We start from the raw sequence: 21,437 nt of genomic DNA on the forward strand, positions 1-21,437 counted from the left end.
TTTCCAACTGTCTTTTTCTTAACATCTGTGTAAGGCAAATATCTCATTCTGGTGGATTTTTAACATAACCGAACTTTCACTAAATGCCTACTATGTGCAGTGCATTGGGTTGGGCATGTAAGAGATCCCAAGATAAATAAAACAGTTTCTAAAAAGTTTACCGTCCAATGGAAGAGGCAGGTATATATAAAAACAGTGCAAAAGGTAAACAAGAAGAATAGGGGAAATGCTGAGTGTGGACTATCATTCAATCAAGTGTCCCAAAAAGCACAGAGTTGGTTCCCTTGCAGGCATCTAGTTCACAGGCTGGCTTAGCTGACAGCCACTGGTGGTCTCTGTTGTAGAAAATCAAGATGGCCAAAGTTCCTGACCCATTTGAAGACCTGAAGGACTGTTACAGGTAAGAAGTAAATTCTATCTCTTGTAATTTAATGGAGGGATCAAGATTCATTAGAATCTGGCTAGCAGTTACAATGACCAGCATGGGGTCACACCAACAGAGGCTGTGGTGATACATGCTACTTCTGAAGTCCAGGCGGGTTCAGCTGAAGACTCAGAGAAACCAAGTATCTAGCATGTTAAACTGAGATTGCATTGACAGGGAGAAAGCCATTTTAAAAAATTATTTTTAAAGTCTATCGACTCCTAGGTGAATCTCACTATCTACTTAAACACAGCCTCAGTTGAGTTCACATGCTCTGATACAGAAATGAGTTTTCATGGACTGTCTGAGAAAGAAACCATTCTCAAAGAAACTTCTAATCCCAATCAGGAACAGGAATTGGCTACACAGCAATTTGAGTGTGTGAGTACATGCACTCAGTCAAACCACATTCAGACACAGGAGAAAGATAAATGAATAGAAATTGAAATTATTGAACATTTTAAGCAAGCATTGTATTCACATTATCTATAATGTATACTAACACAAACCAAACTATCAAATGTTAACTGGATATTTTGCCAAGTATAAATTATTATATCTGTTTTACTGAAAACATGAAAATAATATGTAATATATGATCTATTTGGTTAAAAATAAATAGAAGTGCTTCAAAAGTATTTCTTTTCTCTTAAGGGGTTGAGCTTAGCATTTTTCTCCCTGAAATTCAATAAATCATCTTTAATCTGTTAGCCAAACCCAGTTTTTATAAATAAAGCACAGATAGAGTCCAATCCCTGTCCTGATTATTACTAATTCCAAATTAGTAAGCTATGAATTACTGTACATATGTGTGTGTATAGAAGTCCTTTAATTTTCAAAGATGACAGTAATGGCCATGTGTGTTTGTTACCCAAAGCTAATGTCATTAAAATAAGTTGCTCAGTCACCATAGTGAAATAAACAGAATTACATTCTCCTTATCTTGTTTTGACAGTGAAAATGAAGAATACAGTTTCAACAATGGCAACGTCTCTCTGAATCAGGTAAGCAAACGACTGTAATTCACAGAGAATTGCTATTCTTACATAGTAGTTTCTCATCAGAAGAGAACAATAATGGCTTAAGCCCTAGGTTCTTTTGTTTTACCCTTGTTAGAGGTCAAGAGACATGCATTTCTTCATTATAAGTGAGAACAGCTACCTCTCTAAACTTACAGTTGCTAGTATTACTCATGTTTACCAGCTTTGCCCAGAACAGAGCAGAACTCTCCTGAAACCACAAAACTCAAAAAACTCACTGCCTTCGAATTGGATCCGACTCATAGTGATCCCTCCTTGGGTTTCTGAGGCAGTATCACTACAGAAGTAGATTGCCCCATCTTCCTTCTGAGGAGAAGACTCCAAAACCAGAGTCTCCTGGATCAGGCTTCATCAGAACACTGATTATGCCATCCCAAAACAGCCCCTTCAGGTCACTTCACCAGGGCTCTGTCTCCTGAAGTGATATATCATGAGCAACCTCTCTGACACTAGCAGTAGAGTTTAGAAAAACCAAAAAACCAAACTCACTGCCATGAAGTCAGATCCAACTCATAGCGACCCCTCCTTGGGTTTCTGAGGTGGTATCACTAAGGAATTAGATTGCACAGAGGGCTCATAAAACTTCATAACCCATGAAGCTGAGGTAGAGGAAGCAAGACATTTCAAAGTGAAAAATCTGAAGCTACTCACATGGAGTCAAAAGCTGTTCTCAGAGGAACATTTCTAAAGCAGAGATTAACCTTCTCAGGAGGAACTTAGTTAAACACTACCACTCACTAAAATCATTTACATGTAATTACATCTCAGTTGTGTGTCTTTACAGGTGGATGACAAAGTCTTCCCAAGAGATCACATCTTTCTAGTGAAATACTAGAAGAAAGAAACAGGGAAACAAGGAGGGGGTGAAGAAAAGGAGGTTTAAAGGAGGACAGGAAAGAGCAGGGAGAGTGATGAAACATGAGTTACTCAGGATCAAAATGGAGATCCTTTTCAATAAGTCTGCTGGACAATGCTCTGACTAAAAGGTGCTTATTCCATGGTCACAGCAGCCTCTCAATTTTCATTTTCCATCTTAACAGAAATCTTTCTATGATGCAAGCTATGGCCCACTTCATGAGGTCTGCATGGATAAATTGATGTCACAGAGTGCCTGTGAAACCTCTAAGACACACATGCTTACCTTCAACGAGAGTATGGCACTGGTGACAGACAAAGGGAAGATTCTGAAGAAGAGACGACTGAGTTTAAATGAATCCATGACCAATGAAGTTCTGGAGGCCGTTGCCAATGATCCAGAAGAAGGTAAGTGGTCAAGCACAATAATATCCCTGTTTGCCATTTTTAAATAAATGGAGACAATACAATATAAGAGAAAATAAAACGTAGTGTCAGAGGTGCTGGAGGGCAACTAAGCATTAGTCCAGTAACAAAGAAAAAAGAAAAATTGTGTGTGTGGTTTGGGTGATACAGGGAAAGTTACTACTCCATTCAACAATTCATAACATTTTCTTTCATGATATTAGTTGCAATCCCCTAAACGTAACAGCACTCTTCCCACTTCCTCCCTGGTTCATTCATTTCCATTAGTCCTTTTTTCCTATCCCTTCCTGCCTCTTGGCTTTGTTATTGGGCAAATTCTGCCTTTTTGATCACTTATGGTTGATTATTCTGAGGAGCAGTTCCTCTTGGGTACTGTCATTCACTTCATAGGCCTATTGTTTGGCTCAAACTTGATTCCTGGGGGTGAGTTCAGTTCCAAATTTGAATGGTTTCTAAAGGCAATAGTCTCAGGGATTCCAGCAGTCTCTATGAGACAAGTAAGTCTGGTTTTCTTTATGACTTTGAGTATTGTTCCACATTTTTCTCCCACTCTGTTTAGAACCTTCTATTTTGATCTTGATCAGAGCAGTTGGTAGTAGTAGCCAGCACCATCTAGTTCTTCTAGTCTCAGGGTAGTGGAGGGTGAGGGATTAGTTATTTGGACTAATTGTTTCCTTACAGCTTTGATTTTCTTCACCCTCCTTTGCTCCAGATGGGGAGAGACCAATAGTTTGCATCTTAGATGGCCACGCCAAAGCTTTTGAAACCCCAGCTGCTACTCACCAAGGTGAGATGTAGAACATTGTCTCTTTGAACTAAGTTATGTCAATTGACATAGATATCTCCTGAGACTATGGTCCTAACTCCCCAAGCTCAGTGACTCATTCCTTCAAGATGTTTGCTTATGATTAAGAAGTTTTCATAATTTTGCCCCTTATATGCTCTACTATATAGATGGATATATTTGCACCACATACAATACATATATGTGCAGAAATATCCTCTACCAAACCTATGTATCTGGTGTGTCTACCTATGTATCTACTCATGTTGTTGTTATGTGCCATCGAGTCAGACCCGACTCATAGCAACCCCTCCTTGGGTTTCCGAGGCAGTACCACTACGGAAGTAGATTGCCCCATCTTCCTTCCGAGGAGTGGCTGGTGGGTTTGAACTGCCAGCCCTCTGGTTAGCAGTCAAGTGCCTTAGCCACTATGCTACCAGAGCTCCCTATTCATAGGTGATTGTTATTACTGTTATTGCAGGATTGTGTATGTAACAGTATTTACTTTTGTTGTCTTTAACTCGTGTACACTTCCAAGTGTCTTCCTTTGTCTTGGTCATTATGGTAGCTAACATTATATGTCAACTTGGCTGGGCCTGGTTTTGAGTGGCCTGGCAGCTGCATGTCATTATTCCCCATGATGAGACTGGTAGAATCTACTACGAGCACCTGAGTAGCTGCTTTAGGGATGTGATCTGCTTCCAGTATATAAAGAGAAGCTTTGGAAATGGTCTCGAGCTTTTGGCACATCTCGATCCTGCATGTAGCCAAGTTGTCATTCAGCAGCCTCCCACGGTTGCCTGCCAATCTTGGGACTGTTTCCAAACTTGAACTAGTGGCCTGTTACATTGCTTAATAATCTTGGGATTGTGCCATTTTACTTGTTGACCTTGGGTTTGCCAGCCTCAGCAGCCAGCAGCTACCTGAGTTAAGAGAAGCCTCTAGCTCCAGTGGGCCAGGAGCAAGAGGCAGAGCTAAAAGCCCAAAGTCATGGGGCCTTCCTTCACCCAGCCTCTACAGCTGGCACTTTGAACTCAAACTTCTAGCCTCCTAAACTAAGAGAATAAATCCCTGCTTATTCAAGCCATATATTTGTGGTATTTCTGTAAGAGCAGCACAAGAGAACCAAAACAGTCATACTGTGTAGACCTCTCCCTTATTGTATATTGCCTTTCCCCTCACCCAAGTTAAAACATATCCACTTTCTACACAGATTTTCCCTCACTTCCACTCATATCCTTGCTAACCAACAAAGAATGTTCTTTCTATATATAAACCTATTCTTGACTTTTTAGAATAGTGATCTCTTACAATATTTGTCCTTTTGTGATTGATTTATTTCACTCAGCATAATGTCCTCCAAGTTCGTCCATGTTAATGAGATGTTTCATGGATTCATCATTATTCTTTAATGTTACATAGTATTCTATTGTTTATATGTACATAGTTTGTTTATCCATTTGTCTGTGATGAGCACTTAGGTTGTTTCCAACTTTTTGCTGCTGTGAATAATGCTGCCATGAACATGGTGTGCATATATCTATTCATCGTAGTTCTTATTTCTCAAGGATATATACCTAGTAGAGGGATTGCTGGATCATACAATATTTCTATTTCCAGCTTTCTAAGGAAGTACCATACCATTCTCCACAGTTGTGCCATTTTACAGTCCCACCAGCAGTGTATGAGGGTTCTAATCTCTTCACACCCTCACCAGCATTTGTTGTTTTCTGTTTTTTTGACCTTGCTATTATTGCTGGGGTGAGATGATATGTCATTGTTTTGATTTGCATTATAATCCATATATCACTTTGAACCATCTCGCTAATGGCTGATTGTGAGCATTTCTTCATGTGTCTGTTGGCCGCCTGAATGTCTTCTTGGGTGAAGGATTTGTTAATATCTTTTGCTCATTTTTTAATTGGATTTTTTTGCCTTTTTGTTGTTAAGATGTTGAATTTTTCTACAAATTTTAGAGATTAGTCCTTTGTCAGCTATTTCATTGCCAAAAATTTTTCCCAGTCTGTAGGTTCTCTTTTTACTCTTTTGGAGAAGTCTTTTGATGTGCATAAAGTGTTTAATTTTTAGGATAGCCCAGTCTGCTGTTTGTGCATTTTTGGTTATGGTCGATGGTGAATTTTTGTCATAAATTAAAGACCCTATTTTTTTCTTTGATGATCTTTATAGTTTTATGTTTTACATTTAGGTCTTTGATTCACCTTGAGTTAGTTTTTGTAATAGTATGAGGTATGGATCTTGTTTCATTTTTTCTGCAAATGGCTATCCAGTTTTGCCAGCACCGTTTGTTAAAAAGACTATCTGTTCTTCACTTAATGGATTTTGGCCCTTTGTCGAAGATCAGCTGCCCATAGGTAGATGGATTTACTTCTGGGTTCACAATTCCACAGGTCTATGTGACTATTGGGGAGCTCTGGTAGCATAGTGGCTAAGGCACTTGACTGCTAACCAGAAGGCTGGCGGTTCAAACCCACCAGCCACTCCTCGGAAGGAAGATGGGGCAATCTACTTCCATAGTGATACTGCCTCGGAAACCCAAGGAGGGGTCGCTATGAGTCAGGGCTGACTCGACGGCACATAACAACAACAACAACAACAATGTGACTGTTGTATCTATACCAGGCTGTGTTTTGGTTGTTGTTGTTATTGTTTGTATTTGTTTTTGTCGACCAGACTATTTTAACTACTATAGCTGTGTTTTGAGATAAAGAAGTGTGAGGCCTCCTACTTTGTTTTCCTTCTTTAGTAGTGCTTTGCTTATCCAGGGTATCTTTCCTTTCCATATAAAGTTGGTGATTAGTTTTTCCATCTTTTTAAAGAATGTTGATGAAATCTGGGTTGGGATTGCATTATAATCCATATATCACTTTGAGTAGTACTGACATTTTCGCAAGGTTAAATTATGCCTTCCTATCCATTGTATGTTCTTCCATTTATGTAGGTTTCTTTCGGATTCCTGCAGTAGTCTTTTGTAGCTTTCTTTGTATAAGTCTTTTGTATCTCTGCTTAGGTTTATTCCTAAACCATCAAAAGATGTAAATTAACTATTGTAAACACATTGCTTTCCTGATTTCCTTTGCAGAGTTCTCTTTGTTAGTGTAGAGGAATCCAACTGATATTTTTATGTTGAACCCTGCAACTTTGCTGAATCCTTGTATTAGTTCCAGTAGCTTTCTTGTTGAGTTTATGGGATTTTGTATGTATATGATATCATTGTCAAATAGGGATAGTTTTACTTTTTTATTAATTTGGATGTCGTTTATTTCCCTTTCTTGCCTTATTGTTCTGGCTAGGATTTCCAGTACAATATTGGATAGCAATGGTGACAAAGGGCATTCTTGTCTGTACCTGTTCACAAGGGGAATGTTTTCAGTCTCTCTGCTAAGAGTAATGTTGGCCTTTGGTTTTGCATATATACCCTTAATTATGTTGAGGCATTTCCCTTCTATTCCTGTTTTGCTGAGCGTTTTTATTAGGAATGGGTGTTGGAATTTATCAAATGTCTTTTCTGCATTGACTGATATGATCATGTGTTTCTTCTCTTTTCATTTATGTCATGGATTACATTGATTGTTTTTCTAATATTGAACCATCCTGAGTCAGATTCGACTCATAGCAACCCCTCCTTGGGTTTCTGAGGCAGTATCACTATGGAAGTAGATTGCCCAACCTTCCTTCCAAGGAGTGACTGGTGAGTTTGAACCACCAGCCTTCTGGTTAGCAGTCAAATGCCTTAGGCACTGTGCTACCAGAGCTCCTGAACCATCCTTACATACATAGTATGAATCCCACTTGGTCATGATGTAATATTTTTTTGATATGATGTTGGATTCTAATGACTAGAATTTTGTTGAGGAGTTTTGCAACTATGTTCATGAGGGATATCGGTCTATAATTTTCTTTTTTTAGTGGTGTCTTGCCTGGCTGTGGTATCAGGGTTATGCTTGCTTCATAAAATGAAGTGGGGAGCATTCCATCTTTTTCTATGTTCTGGAATAGTTTAAGTAGAATTGGTGTCAGTTCTTCTCTGAGCAGTTGGTAGAATTCTCCAGTGAAGTTATATGGTCAGGACTTTTTTATGTTGGAGATTTTTTATGATCTGTTTAATTTCTTCTTTTGTGACTATTCTGTTCAAATTTTCGACTTCAGTCTGTATCAGTTTAGGTAGATCATGTGTTTCTAGAAATTTGCCCATTTCTTCTAGGTTTTTAAATTTGTTGGAGTACAGTTCTTCATCATATTCTGTTATTTTCTTTTTATTTCAGTTGTGACATCTCCCATTTTCATTTGTTATTTGTGTTATTTGCATCTTCTTTTCCTTTGTTAAATTTGCCAGCAGTTTATCAATTTTATTAATCCTTTCAAAGAACCAACCTCTAGTCTTATTGATTCTTTCCATTGTTTTTGTTTCATTTATTTTTGCTCAAATCTTTATTATTTCCTTTTGTATGGTGACTACAGGCTGCTTTGTTGCTCTTTTTCTCATTGTTGGAGTTGCTGGGTTAAAGAGTTTATTTTGGTTCTTTCTTCTTTTTTAATGTGTGTGTTTATTGTTATAAATTGACTTCTGAGAACTGATTTTGCTGTGTCCAAAGAGTTTGGTATGTTGTGTTTCCATTCTCATTCGATTCTAGGATTTTGGCGGGGGGGGGGCCAGGTTTGTTTGTTTTCACTTTTTTATGTAGAGTAGGCTTGCTTTGTAGGCTAAAATATGGTCTATTCTGAAGAATGATCCATGTGTACTGGAAAAGAATGTATGTTGTGCTTTTGTTGGGTGGAGTGATCTGTGTATGTCTATGATGTTAAGTTGGTTGATTGTGTTGATTAGATCTTCTATTATTTCTGCTGAGTTTTTTTCTAGTTGTTCTGTCCTTCATTGAAAGTGGTGTGATAAAGTCTCCCACTATTATTGTAGAGATTTCTATTTGTTTTTTCAATTCTGTTCATGTGTTTTGGGGGTCTTTTTTTGGACGAGTAAACATTTATTATGGTTATGTCCTTTCGTTGGATTGAAACTTCTATCATTATGTAATGCCTTTCCTTGTCTCTTATGCAGGCTTTTCCCACAAAGTCTATTTTATCAGAAATTAATATTGCCACTCCTGCTCTTTTTTTGGTTGCCATTTGCTTGAATGTGTTTTTCCATCCTTTTATTTTTAGCTTATTTCTATCTTTGTGTCTAAGGTGTGTCTCTTGTATGCAGCATATTGATGAGTCATGTTTTCTGATCCATTCTGCCATGCTTTGTCTCTTGACTGGTATGTTAAATCCGTTTAAATTTAGTGTAATTTTCAATAGCTATGAATTTACTGCTATCATTTTGTTGTGGGGTTTTGTTGTTGCCCTTTTGGTTTGTTTTTTGTTTTGTGTGTGTGTGTGTGTGATTCTGATAATCTCTTTGTTCTGTATATTTTCCTGTGCTGAGGGCATTTTGATGAAGGATTTTCTTTTCATTTCCTTCATTGCTGTTGATTTTGTATTTCTGAGTCTTTATGATTGTCTTCTTTTTATTTTGGTTAGAAGATGTATTGATTTTCTTTGTGATTATCCTGTCATTTATTTTTATCTTCCTAAGTTTATAACAAGGGAGCTCTGTAGCATAGTGCCCAAGGCACTTTACTGCTAACCAGGAGGCTGGAGGTTCCAACCTACCAGCCACTCCTTGGAAGAAAAGTTGGGCAATCTACTTCCACAGTGATATTGCCTTGGAAACCCAAGGAGAGGTCACTATGAGTTGGGGCCAACTCGACTGCACATCACAACAACAAGTTTGTAACAAGGAACTCTGATGGTGTAGTGGTTAAGACATTTGGCTGCTACGCAAAAGTTTGGTGGTTCAAACCCATCAGCCACTCAACAGAGGAAAGATGGGGCAGTCTGCTTCTGTGCAGATTTACAATCTTGGAAACCCAGTGGGAGTTGTTATGAATCAGAATCAACTCAATGGCAGTGAGTTTGGTTTTGGAAGTTTATAACAGTCTGTTCTATCTTGATACTGTCTTGACTTCCTCTCCATTTAGAAGTTCTATAACTACACCATTTATTCCCTCTTTTTGCTTAGCAGTTGTCGTTTTCAGATTGACATCTCCGATTCTCTATTTTCATCATAGAGATTGGGTTTTTTTCTTTTGATAATTCTTTATCTGTGTTGCTTTCCAGGTAACGTTCTCATATGTCTTAATCTCAGGTTGTTGTTTCCTGTTCCCAGTTCTCTGCCTCAAGGATTCCTTTAGCATTTCTTGTGAGGCTGGTCTGAATTTTACAAATTCCCTTAATTTCTGTCTGCCTGGAAATGTCTTAATTTCACCATAGTATTTGAGGGAGAATTTTGCTGGGTATATAATTCTTAGTTGGCAATTTTTTTCTTTCAGAGTTTTATATATGTCATCCCATTGCCTTCTTGCTCAAATAGTTTCTGCTGAAAAACCAGACTTTAATTTTATTTTTTCCCATTTCTAGGTAACATTTTGTTTTTTCTAAGCTGCTCTCAGGATTCATTCTTTGTCTTCAGTTTTGGGAAGTGTGGTAGGCTGGGTTCTCTAGAGAAGCAAAACCAGTAAAGCTTAGAGAGAGGGAGAGGAATTTATCTTAGGAAAATGGCTCACACACTTATAGAAGCTGACAAGTCCCAAGTTCCGGGATTGAATGTCAGTCCGGAGGCTTTTCCCAACTCACGCAGCTGCAGGGGCTAATGAGCTCAAGGTTGGCAGGCAGTATATTGGCTGTTGACTCCAAGTAATGATGAATCCAAGATCTCTAAGCTGAATGGTGGATTGTTCACTCATGAACATGTAGGCAGCACAACAGAATCCCGATCCACAGAAGAAGAGAGTCTCTTTTCCCAGGATGTTCACAAATATACTGGAAGCAGGCCACACCCCTAGGGAAATTCCCCTTCAATGGATTACTGCTCAAAACTTATACATCTGATGCCATCATGGGAACAACTCACATCACAAGTGCTCAAACCACACAGAATCGTGGTCCAGCCAAATTGACATACAGCTCCAACCATCACAGGAAGTTTGATTATGATATATCTTGTAATTTTCTTTTGGGACCTATCCTATTTAAGCTTCATTCAGCTTCTCAAATGGATATCTTCCCTTTTATCATGACTTTAGGGAAGTTTTCTCTGCCAACAAATATTTGATGATTTTCTTTTTCTTTCTTTCTTTTTTTTTGTCTCCTGTTCTGGAATCCCAATCACAAGTAAGTTACTCCTCTTGATGCTATCTCACATAATTCTTAGGCATTTTTAACTTTTTTCCTAATGTTCCTTCCAATGCATTTTCTATTTCTGAAATTTTGGTGTTAATCTTCTAGATTTCTAGTTGCTGTTTCTGTACAGTTTCTCATTGTCTATTTACTTTGTAATTTTTTCTTGTATTATTCTCCTGAATTCTTCTATAGTTTTATCTGTGTTTCGCTTGATTTTTGCCTGTTTTCCTTGATCTCTTGAAGGGCCTTTATATAAGTCTTTTGAATTCTTTATCAGGTAGTTCCATTGCCTTTCTTATTCTTCAGGGAGGTTTCTTGTTTCTTTGTTTTGGTCACTTGCTTCAGCCATTTCTTCCTGTTTCTTTGTGTGATTTGACATTATCTCTTATATTCGATAAATTGTTATTGATTTATTTGTTGATTATATATTGGCATGTTTTGCCCTAATTTTTTGTTTTCTTTGTTTTGATATATCCAAGTAGAAAAGGTCACTAGTTTGGCACCACTGGGCTGCTCACCACCTGTCTATAGGTGGGTGGAGTAGTGGTGCAAAAAGGACAAGGAGGCCACATGTTCTGATCTCCTCTAACCCTACAAGAGGAAGACAGAATCACTATCAGCAACCCAAAGCCTACTCCTGCAAGGTCAGACATGCCGCCTCCCTCCAGCCCTTTCACCAACCGTTCCTCCCAAAGCACCCACCACCTCTTTCCTGGGTTTGAAAATTCACTGCAGTGGCCACACAGAACTCACAAATTACGGGGTTTATTAGGGAAGCACCAGGCTACAATTCAACTTCAGGAAAAATGCTCAGTCTCTCTCCCAGCCCACAGTCTTTCTCCTAACAGTCTCTCACAGTCTCTCTCCCAACAGTGAGTATCCCTCAGTGTCTCACTCAGCAATGCGTGTCTCTTGCGTCTCTTTTCCAGCAGCGCATGTCTCTTTCAGGAGCACGTGTCTCTTTCAGCAGCGCGTGTCTCTTTCAGCAGTGCATGTCTCTTTCAGCAGCACGTCTTCCTCAGCCAGCAGTCAGAGAGAGTTCTGCCTGTTGTTGTTGTTGTTGTTGTTATGTGCCATCGAGTCAGACCCGACTCATAGCGACCCCTCCTTGGGTTTCTGAGGCAGTATCACTATGGAAGTAGATTGCCCCAACTTCCTTCCAAGGAGTGGCTGGTTTGAACCGCCAGCCTTCTGGTTAGCAGTCAAGTGCCTTAGGCACTATGCTACCAGAGTTCTGCCTCTAGGAGGCCTCCTTTTGAGGTTGGCAGAGTGGCCAAACCAACCAATCATAACAACAGAATTCTAAGCACCTGAGAGTGAGCCTTCCATAACAATGCATTGTGCCATTCCCAACAGAAATAACCCAGGTGGATAACATTTACAATCAGGAGCTCCTCAGTTGCTCATTCCACCACTGAGTTTACAATGACTTATGGGTAGAAAAGCCATACTAAGTAATTTACTACACTGCAAATGGGTAAGAGTGCAGGTGCAGGGTGGGCTGGGCAGGTGTTGGCCATTGTATGTCATTAATCTAGTGGTGCAAGAGTAGATTGTGGCACTCCCTCAGTGGGGAGGTGGTGTAGCAAGTGGCCTGTGTGGTGGATATGGCTGGCTTGTGAGGATATGATCACCACCTCCCTGAGGATGGGGAGATAAAGAGAGATAGAGATAGAGAGAATAACAAAAAGAAAGAAAGAAAGGGGAAAGAAGTGGCTTAGCAGCAAACACGAGCACAGGCCTCCAATAGCAGAGGTGGCAAGCAGGTGGCACATGGCCTATGGGAGTGCACATCCCCAGTCACTGGAAAAGTGGCACAGTGGCAGGCATGTGGAATGCAATATGTGGGAGTGCACTACAGGCCACTGGGGAGTAGAGTAGTAGGGGATCATGGGAAAGAAGGTAGGCCATGCAGACTACAAATTGGGGGAGGGACAGAGGGGGCATCATTAGCCACTGGTGATTGGAGGCTGGGGAAGGCACACCACTGGTCACTAAGAGGGTGTGGGAGAAACAAAGAAGAGCACAATTCTTTGGTTGCCAGTCACTGGCATGTGCACCATGAGTAAATATAGTCGATTATCTGATTCCTACCCCAACTCAACACAAGGGGGAAGGGGCACCCAAAGTCCATCTCCAGCCACTACCCTCATAGATCTTCCCCTCCACTTGGGTCCCTAATCCAAATAATCAGGGACCCCTACTGGTGATTTGTTTTATCCCTATCTACTGGCCCCTCTCTGCCCTGTGGTCACCTGAGTCTCTGGAGTTCCTACTTGCTTTCCATCACTTTCCTTTCTTAGATCAAGCTCATGTTCTGCTCTCCTTGTTTCACTCTGGATTTGTCTGCATTGTGTCTCTGCCTTATTGAGCATTCTTCAAGTTGCTTTCCTGTGCTCCTCACCCAGGAATGTCCCAAAATGTCCACGTTGTGTCAGACTAGCTAGCAGGTACCTCTGCTCTTTATCTCTCCTCGTTTACTACTTTCATTCAGTTTCTTCCTCCAATTGGTGTTTGATCTAATTCTTTATCTTTTCCTTTGATGCTCAGGATTCCAGGATTATCACCTGCATTTGTTTTGCTTGATTATTTGGGTCTTTGTTGTAGAGAAATGCCAAAATGTCTAACTAGGTCACCACCTTACCAGAAAATTAAGTTTTATCCTTTTCCAAAGTGTAATGAGTGAAAGTGGCTTGAGTCTAAAATACTTGCACACAGGCTCATTTCCTGGTCATGTTGTAAAGGTCATGTGACTTTTAGCCTTTTGGGGGAGAGGGGTGAAAAACACTATACTGTTAAGTGGGTGACCTTACAAGCTATTTCCTGCATTTACTAGTTATGCCTCCTTGGGAAAGTTATTAAACCTTTCTGTGCTTCAGTTTCCTCTAATGTCAAATGGAGATAATCAGAGTCCTTCACTGAATTATTGTGAAGATTAAATGAATTAACATTCCCAAATCTCTGGATGAGAATAATGTCTGGTACATAGTAAGCACCCAATAAATTTTAGCTATTATTGTAATTGTTGTTATTACTACTACTACTATTACTTTTATTAATACCACCAATATTACTAATGTATTAATGCCTGCATTATATATAAACCTAACAACAACCCTACATTCACATTTTACATATGAGGAAGCTAAGCTCAGTGAGAAAAGTAATCTGCCCAAAGACATGTAGCCTATAAGTGGGAGAGTCCCAAATCAAATTCAGTTCTATCTGACTAAAAAAATAATTTTAAAACATTTCTCTCTTGCCTTACTGTACAAGCCTCCACATGAAACATAAACCTAATATTTCTGTCTTTAAGATAACATCTAAACAAAAATGCATTTTACCAAGAAAGTTAGAAAATATAACAAAGAAAATTAAAATCGCTCATACTACAACTCAAGCCTACCCTATGGTACACTTTCTTAAAGTATTTTCTATATACATACATACATATGTAAAAAATTGTTTAATATTATTATAATTATACTATACAAAATTTTATATTCAGCTCTTTTCACTTAGCAATGCGTCATGGACATTTGGCATGCCAATTTTTCACCAATATAAGTAATGCAGTGATGAACGTGCATATCAACAAATCTTCATTTCCATCACCATTAATTTCCTTAGAAGAGATTCTTAGAAGTGGAATTACTCAGAGCCATGGGGGTTTCGTTTGGATGGGGATTTGTGAAGCTACTGATACATATCACTTTCCAGAAAAGTAGTAGACCTGCACCCTCAGTGGCACAGACAATTTTTAATTCATTTCATTTTCTGAGCGCATTCCTTTGAAAATATAATGGTGGATACTGCTATTCTTCATGGTTACTTAGAAACTTCCAAACAACCAAAAATGAGAATGTTTCACAAATAATCTTTTGGGGAGGTAGAGGAATTATTGCCTGAGGAATCAAAGCTTAAAAAGAAGCAAATAAATAATCCCAGAGACAATCCTAGAAGCAGTTCTACTGTGTACTGGGTGATTTCACTTCTCACCTGGACTGGAATATTCCTAATGTGGCTTCCATAGCTACTTTCTATAATTGTATAAGGGTATATATATCATCTGTGTTTGTATCTAGACATTAATCTGAGCTTGTCATAATGATTTTAGAAATCATCAAGCCCAGTTTAGCATCATACGCTTTCCAGGACAATGTGAAATACCGCTATACTTACACCATCAAAAGCCAGTGCATCCTGAATGACGCCCTCACTCAAAGTTTAATTCGAGACCCAATAGGTCCATACCTCAAGGCTGCTGCATTAAATAATCTGGAAAATGCAGGTAAGTGGTCAATACTGTCATTTCCCTTCACCTTACTTCTTTACTTTCAGATTTCTACTTTCTAGATTCCTGGCTTTGTACAGTTCTAGGATAGGATGAAACCCATCACCCCTGGTAAAACTCCCAAAAAAGGACGTAAGTTTTAGCCAAATTGAGAAGATCCACAAGAGAGATGTCCCCTATATTTGAGAGCACTAAGTAGAGTACAAAGCTTTCTGATACACTATTTCATTTGGATCTCTCAGATATTCTTACCTTTTATTTTAAAGATGAGGGAATTGAATCTCAGAATTATTACACAACTTACTCAAAGGTACCTAGAAACCAATGAGGAGTTATCATTCTTCATTGGAAAGCCTGCTGATCAAATTTACAAAGAGTGCCAAATTAGAAAAATCATTTTTATCTTTGATAATATAATTGTGAGACCAAACAGTCAATAAGCTGCAAATATGATCTGAAGGATGAGATATAGTGTCTAAAAAATTTTGTCATACATATCCAATTACCATAAACCAAAAAACCCAAACTCACTACCATCAAGTTGACTCTGAATCATAGTGACCCTTTACCATGGTGGACATATTTTAGCTTCAGAGCACACCATTAGTATATAAAATTATTTTCAGAGACCCAAAGAGTGAATTTTTCAATAAACAAGCAGAGCTTTTTCTGATGGTACACACTATAGATAATAATCGTTTTTATTCTATGCCATTTGCAAATTCTTCTGTGTTGTATTTTCCTACTTAATATCATTTGACACAGGATTCCCACATATTGACATCATATATTACTTGCTGTTTTTTAATGACACTAAAGTATTCCATCATGTTGCTATGCCGGTCCCTTGGATTTGCTCTAAGCAGTTCTGTTGCAATTGTCTTTGTATATATTATTGGGTTTTTTCCACTTTGAGGTTATTTCTTTGGAGCATATGCCAAAGTGGAATTTCTGGGTCTACAGACATAAATAATTATAGTTCTTATTAAACATTGTTCTTTAAGGAAAAGTAAACCATTTTTTTAGCATTACTAGCAACATAAGAGTGTATCAGTTTCCTTAAACCTCTCCATTTTAGGTCATTATAAACTCATGACCTAACAAATTGCAGGGTCTTATCCCACTAACAATTAGAAGAGTCTGAAGAAATTTTTAATCATCCTGCAAGCATTCATTCAACACAGAAAATTCTTAGGGCATAGAAATGTATCAACCTAGCATCTATCTGTCTCATAAATGTGACAGACACTGTGAAAGATACAAAAATGTATGAAATTCCACCCATGACCTCAAGAACTTACACCACAGTTGGGGACCTAACCATTCACATATACAGTATCTACATAAACATTTTATGCAAACACAATAAATTTACTTTCTTTTTGGCTCTTCTCTTTACCAGTGAAATTTGACATAGGTGCATATAAACCAGCAGATGAGTTTAGCATGCCTGTGACTCTAAGAATCTCAAAATCTCGACTGTTTGTAAGTGCCCAAAATGAAGATGAACCAGTGTTGCTGAAGGTCAGTTGTCCTCTGTCTCAGACTTACCCTTATTTACATCGCATGTGTTTGTAAGTGATTCCAGTGGGCAGACACACCTAGCAGAGTGGCACAGTCCTCTTCCCTTCCTTCCGCAATCCCCACCTACTCATCTCTGTACCCTACTTCTCACCTATCCCCAGAGACAATCTTTGGTAGTATCTGTGAGTAAAATGGAGGAGATAAGAGTCAGTAAGAGAGAAATCAGCTTCTTCCTTCTTTTCTCCTTTCCCTACCTGATCCTATTTGCCTCCCATCCCTGGGCATCCACTTATTCAATCACTCTTTACTGATGCCTACTATCCAACCTACATGCTACAAGGCAATAAGGACAAGGGTCCTGCCTTCAAGAAACTCAAATAAGCCAACTGAGGACCCAAGAGGATAAATCACCTGTCAACTGTACAGCAGAAAGTTAGGAACTTGTAAATGTGATTCTAAAACTTGTATTTATCTCTCATGGGCCTCAGGATAGACTCTGGGTTTAGCTGAAGTCAAAGCCAGTTTGTTCTAAACCTGAATTCATTCTGATGGTTGACCCTGCTCCATCCTTACCTTGTCTTGGAGATCCTACTTACAAAGGTCAGTGTGCCATCTATTTGGCATACCAACTCACCATCAAAAATAGGCTCTAAGGGAAGACTGTCAATAGTTTGTGTGGAAAGAAAAGCCAAAGTCATTGTGTCTGTGCACTTTGGATGCTGACATATTCTCATGGAACATAGCCACATCTAAATAAATGTGAGCTTTCCCTGATTTCCACTATATGTCTTTAAAAAATGGTTTATTCTATAGAATGTTTCTGGCTCATACTGACTCTTGTCTATAAAATACATATTTCAAATAATATTTGGAAAATACAAATAGCTTTTAAAAAAACACAAAAAACCAAACTCATTGCCGCCGAGTTGATCCTGACTCATGGTGACCCCTTCTTGGGTTTCCGAGGCAGAATTTCTACAGAAGTAGATTGCCCAATCTTCCTTCCAAGGAGTGGCTGGTGGGTCTGAACCGCTAGCCTTCTGGTTAGCAGTTAAATGCCTTAGGCACTATGCCACCAGGACGTTTATAAAGTGGAATAAAAGAAAAAGTTTGGAGCTCTGGTAGCATAGTGGCTAAGGCACTTGACTGCTAACCAGAAGGCTGGCGGTTCAAACCCACCAGCCACTCCTCGGAAGGAAGGTTGGGCAATCCTACTTCCGTAGTGATACTGCCTCAGAAACCCAAGGAGGGGTCGCTATGAGTCGGGGCCGACTCGACGGCATATAACAACAACAACAACAACAAGGAACCAAAACTCAAATCCTGGCCTTCTGACTCTAGCGCCCCTCCTTCTTTATTGATACAAGTACTATCCCTCATCCTAGCCCCAACCCCACTCCACAGTCTCCTTCCCCTTCAAACTCAGACACACAGACACACACATACACAAGCCCATTATTGGCTTAGATGTTATCTCCGTCTAAGAGTCACTTTATCTAATTAGGATTTATATGGATCAAATGCAATGAAAATAACAGCTACTGAGTAGGATAGTAGCTTCATTCACAAATTCATTCAACATTGGGCACCTTCTATTTTTCAAACATAGTGCTAACAGCTGTGTAGAGAATTCTAAGCCAAAGTCCCTAGCTTTAAAGAACTTAGGCTTCTGGGGTGCACAGATGATAGAAAACCAACAAAAAGTGCAAAGTGTTATAAAGAAAATACAGTGCTGAGATAGAGAAAAATGGGAGAGTGCCATTTAGGTAGAGTGGCAAGAGCAGAGCTCCCTGAGAGATGGGAGCTGCTGATAGGAGGGAGCACACAGGCAAGGGAGGGCAAAGGGACCTGTGAGCACACACAGAGCTTAAAGAGCTTAAAGGCTACCTTCAAAGAAGGAGAACTCTTGGAGCTCAGCATCTTGAGGAAGAAGATAAGCAGAAGCTAGTGTTTGCAGGGCCTTGCATTTGGATTTCATTTCAGGTACAGTGAAAATATATTAAAGGGTTTCAAACAGGACCATGTCCTGACCTTTCTTACGTTGTCTGAAATGGAGAACAGATCAGAACAAGGGAAATAGAGAAAGGAGAGAGCCCAATTAGGAGGCTGTAACAGTAGTCATGGGGGTGGGAAAGAAAGAAATGTGGGAAGAAATTGACAGAATCGGCTTTGAGAGATAGAACCAACAAGAGAAAGAGGCAAAGTCTATTTACTGAGATGGGAAAAAATAGGAGAGGAGTAGCTTAGGGATATAAAATCTTTATTGTCATTGAAAACTGTAAGAAAATGGATATTTACATGTATTAGTCAGTGGCATCACTAGGGCTGGTGTCACCTAGTGTGGTAACTCATAGTATCAACCCTCATGGCCATGGACCTCCTCTCATACCAGACCATACAGAATCCTTCATAATGTTTATTATCAATTTTATAATAGAATAACTTGTGATAAATACAGTTGTAAATGACTTAAATGTAGTATTTCTTAGATTATATGAATATTAACAACAAAATTGTTTAGTAAAACCTTTCTACATTGAATTGTAACATTAGTTACATATTAGCAACTGAGAGGAAACCTTTTTTTATTTTTTTCCTTCTTTTCCTTTAATTACTTCTTCGTTCTCAAAAAAGTTATTGATATGGGTTCACAAATACTACTTACTACATTATTGTACCTAAAACACTGATAATCTGACAAAATCAGCAACTATAAACACACTGACAGCAACACAAACAACAGCACATGCTTGTAGCATGTGTAGACAAAACCACATGATTCAAGCATCATTATGATTGCACTGACTGGACCACATTAGAAGGTCCAAAGAGTAAATTAGCATAGGGTTTTAGCCTTGTAAGTATATTGATACATATAAGCTGCGCTTATGAAAAATGCTTTTGTTGTTATAATTACATGAATATTTCTTATTAAAAATAATAATTTTATACTGAAACACTGCATAAAAATTTTACAGACAGTTGTTTTTTGTGTCACCCACTTTGACAGTGTCACCCAGTGTGGTCTGCACCCCCCTAGTGATGCCACTGTCTCAAGTTGGAATTTGAAAGTTATTCTTCCATATTGTTAGATTTTATTCATATTAACAAGAACAATAAAATCTAAAATGATCATTGTAGTTGCCTAGAAATTATATTAAAAGAGTTCAGCTACTGATATATCTGGGAAGTTTTTGTGTTGTTTTTCAAAAAAGTCAACAATTAAAGCATTTTTTTTTATCTACAGAGATAAGTGTCATCAAAACCTAAATTATTTGCCAAAATAAGATTTGTATGCATAGAGGTCAAAATGTTTAGAAGTCTTTTACCAGTGCTTTGATTTGATACAAAATGCCTTATGCCTGTACTGAAGGCAGGACAAGAATAATATTTCACCCCTCCAATCAGGATACAGTGAGAAACTAGTGTCACAGACAATCCAAAGACTAATTTGGATTTCTTAGCAGTTAACTAAGAAAATCAATTATTATGAGTAGACTGTGTCATACATCTAATAGTCATGTAATAAAGGCTTGCTGAATGAACAAATGAATGAAAGGCCTATATTATCTTATTACAAAATCATAGTCCTAGAGCGCTATGTTTCTCTTGAAGACCAAATGCCAAAGGATTGAGTTTTGGTTCTTTTTCTAGCATCTTCTTGTCCTCTAACAGAACTCTGTTCTCCTTATCATAGGAGATGCCTGAAACACCCAGAGTCATCACAGATGAAACCAACCTCCTCTTCTTGTGGGAAAACCATGGCATGATGCACTACTTCAGATCAGTGACCCACCCAGAGCTGTATATTGCCACAAAGTATGAAGAACGTGTGCATCTGGCAAAGGGGGAACCCTCTGTCATTGACTTCAAGATATGGGATAGCTAGATTCTGGTCTGCATGCTGTGAAGTTGTGACAGTCTGTACGTACCATGTACATACATCCTTTACTCTTACCATTTGCTGAGCCTTCGTAATTCTACATGAATGTTTACCCTCTTTGTAAGAGATTCAGTAATATCTAGTGGAAGCAGCACTAATATACAACATGGTTGTTTTTTAATTAAGAACACCTTGTACTTTACAAAATACCAATCATATTAATTATTATTCTTCATAACAGCGGGTACCAAAGAGACTCTACCCAAAATTCAGATGAGTTAACAAAGGCATAAGAAAACAAGAAATACACTCAGAGGCATTCCAACTGGAATGAAGACCTACAGACTTAAGATTTCACCCAATTATTTGCCTTTTATTTTTAAGTTGCTGACAGGCCCTTAATCAAACAGCATAAACCTCTAGGACCTGTGTTTTATCATCTTCAAAATGAAGGAAATAATACGTATATTCTTCCTGTTTTGATAGTTTTTTATGCCAATCAGTGGAATCATTTTGGTAAAATACTTCTTTAAGCTGAGTCTTAAGAAGAAAGCAAAGCATGAAATTTTATTTAAAGTTATTATTTATTTATTTATTTATTTATATACATAAACACACAATATATATGTATTTATTGTTTGCTGAAAATGAAGACTTGAAGCACTTACTGATGAAGATCAAAGACTACAACCTTCAGTATGGATTACAACTCAACATAAAGAAAACAAAAATCCTTATTGGACCAATAAGGTAAATGAAGAAAAGACTGAAATGTCAAGTATTTCATCTTACTTAAATCCACAATCAATGTTCATGGAAAAAGCAGTCAAGAAATCAAATGATGATGTACTGCATCGGGCAAATCTGCTGCAAAAGAACTCTTTAAAGTGTTTAAGAGCAAGGATGTCACTTTGAAAACTAAGATGTGCCTAACTCAAGGTATTTTCAATAGCCTCATATGTATGTGA

The 21,437-nt window shown here is 38.5% G+C and overlaps 1 protein-coding gene across 1 annotated transcript; it reads left to right on the plus strand.

Annotated features, from left to right (window-relative positions):
• Positions 1 to 353: 353 nt before the first annotated feature.
• IL1A (interleukin 1 alpha) lies at positions 354 to 20,475 on the plus strand. The gene is made up of 6 exons (XM_007959399.1): positions 354 to 400; positions 1,380 to 1,428; positions 2,505 to 2,727; positions 14,886 to 15,059; positions 16,465 to 16,586; positions 20,284 to 20,475. The coding sequence occupies exons 1-6, from the start codon at positions 354 to 356 to the stop codon at positions 20,473 to 20,475; spliced, it is 807 nt and encodes a 268-aa protein (XP_007957590.1).
• The last annotated feature ends 962 nt before the right edge of the window (positions 20,476 to 21,437 follow it).

Source organism: Orycteropus afer, unplaced genomic scaffold (assembly GCF_000298275.1).
Source record: "Orycteropus afer afer isolate SDZICR_OR568_19922 unplaced genomic scaffold, OryAfe1.0 scaffold00017, whole genome shotgun sequence".
NCBI classification, from domain to species: domain Eukaryota; kingdom Metazoa; phylum Chordata; class Mammalia; order Tubulidentata; family Orycteropodidae; genus Orycteropus; species Orycteropus afer.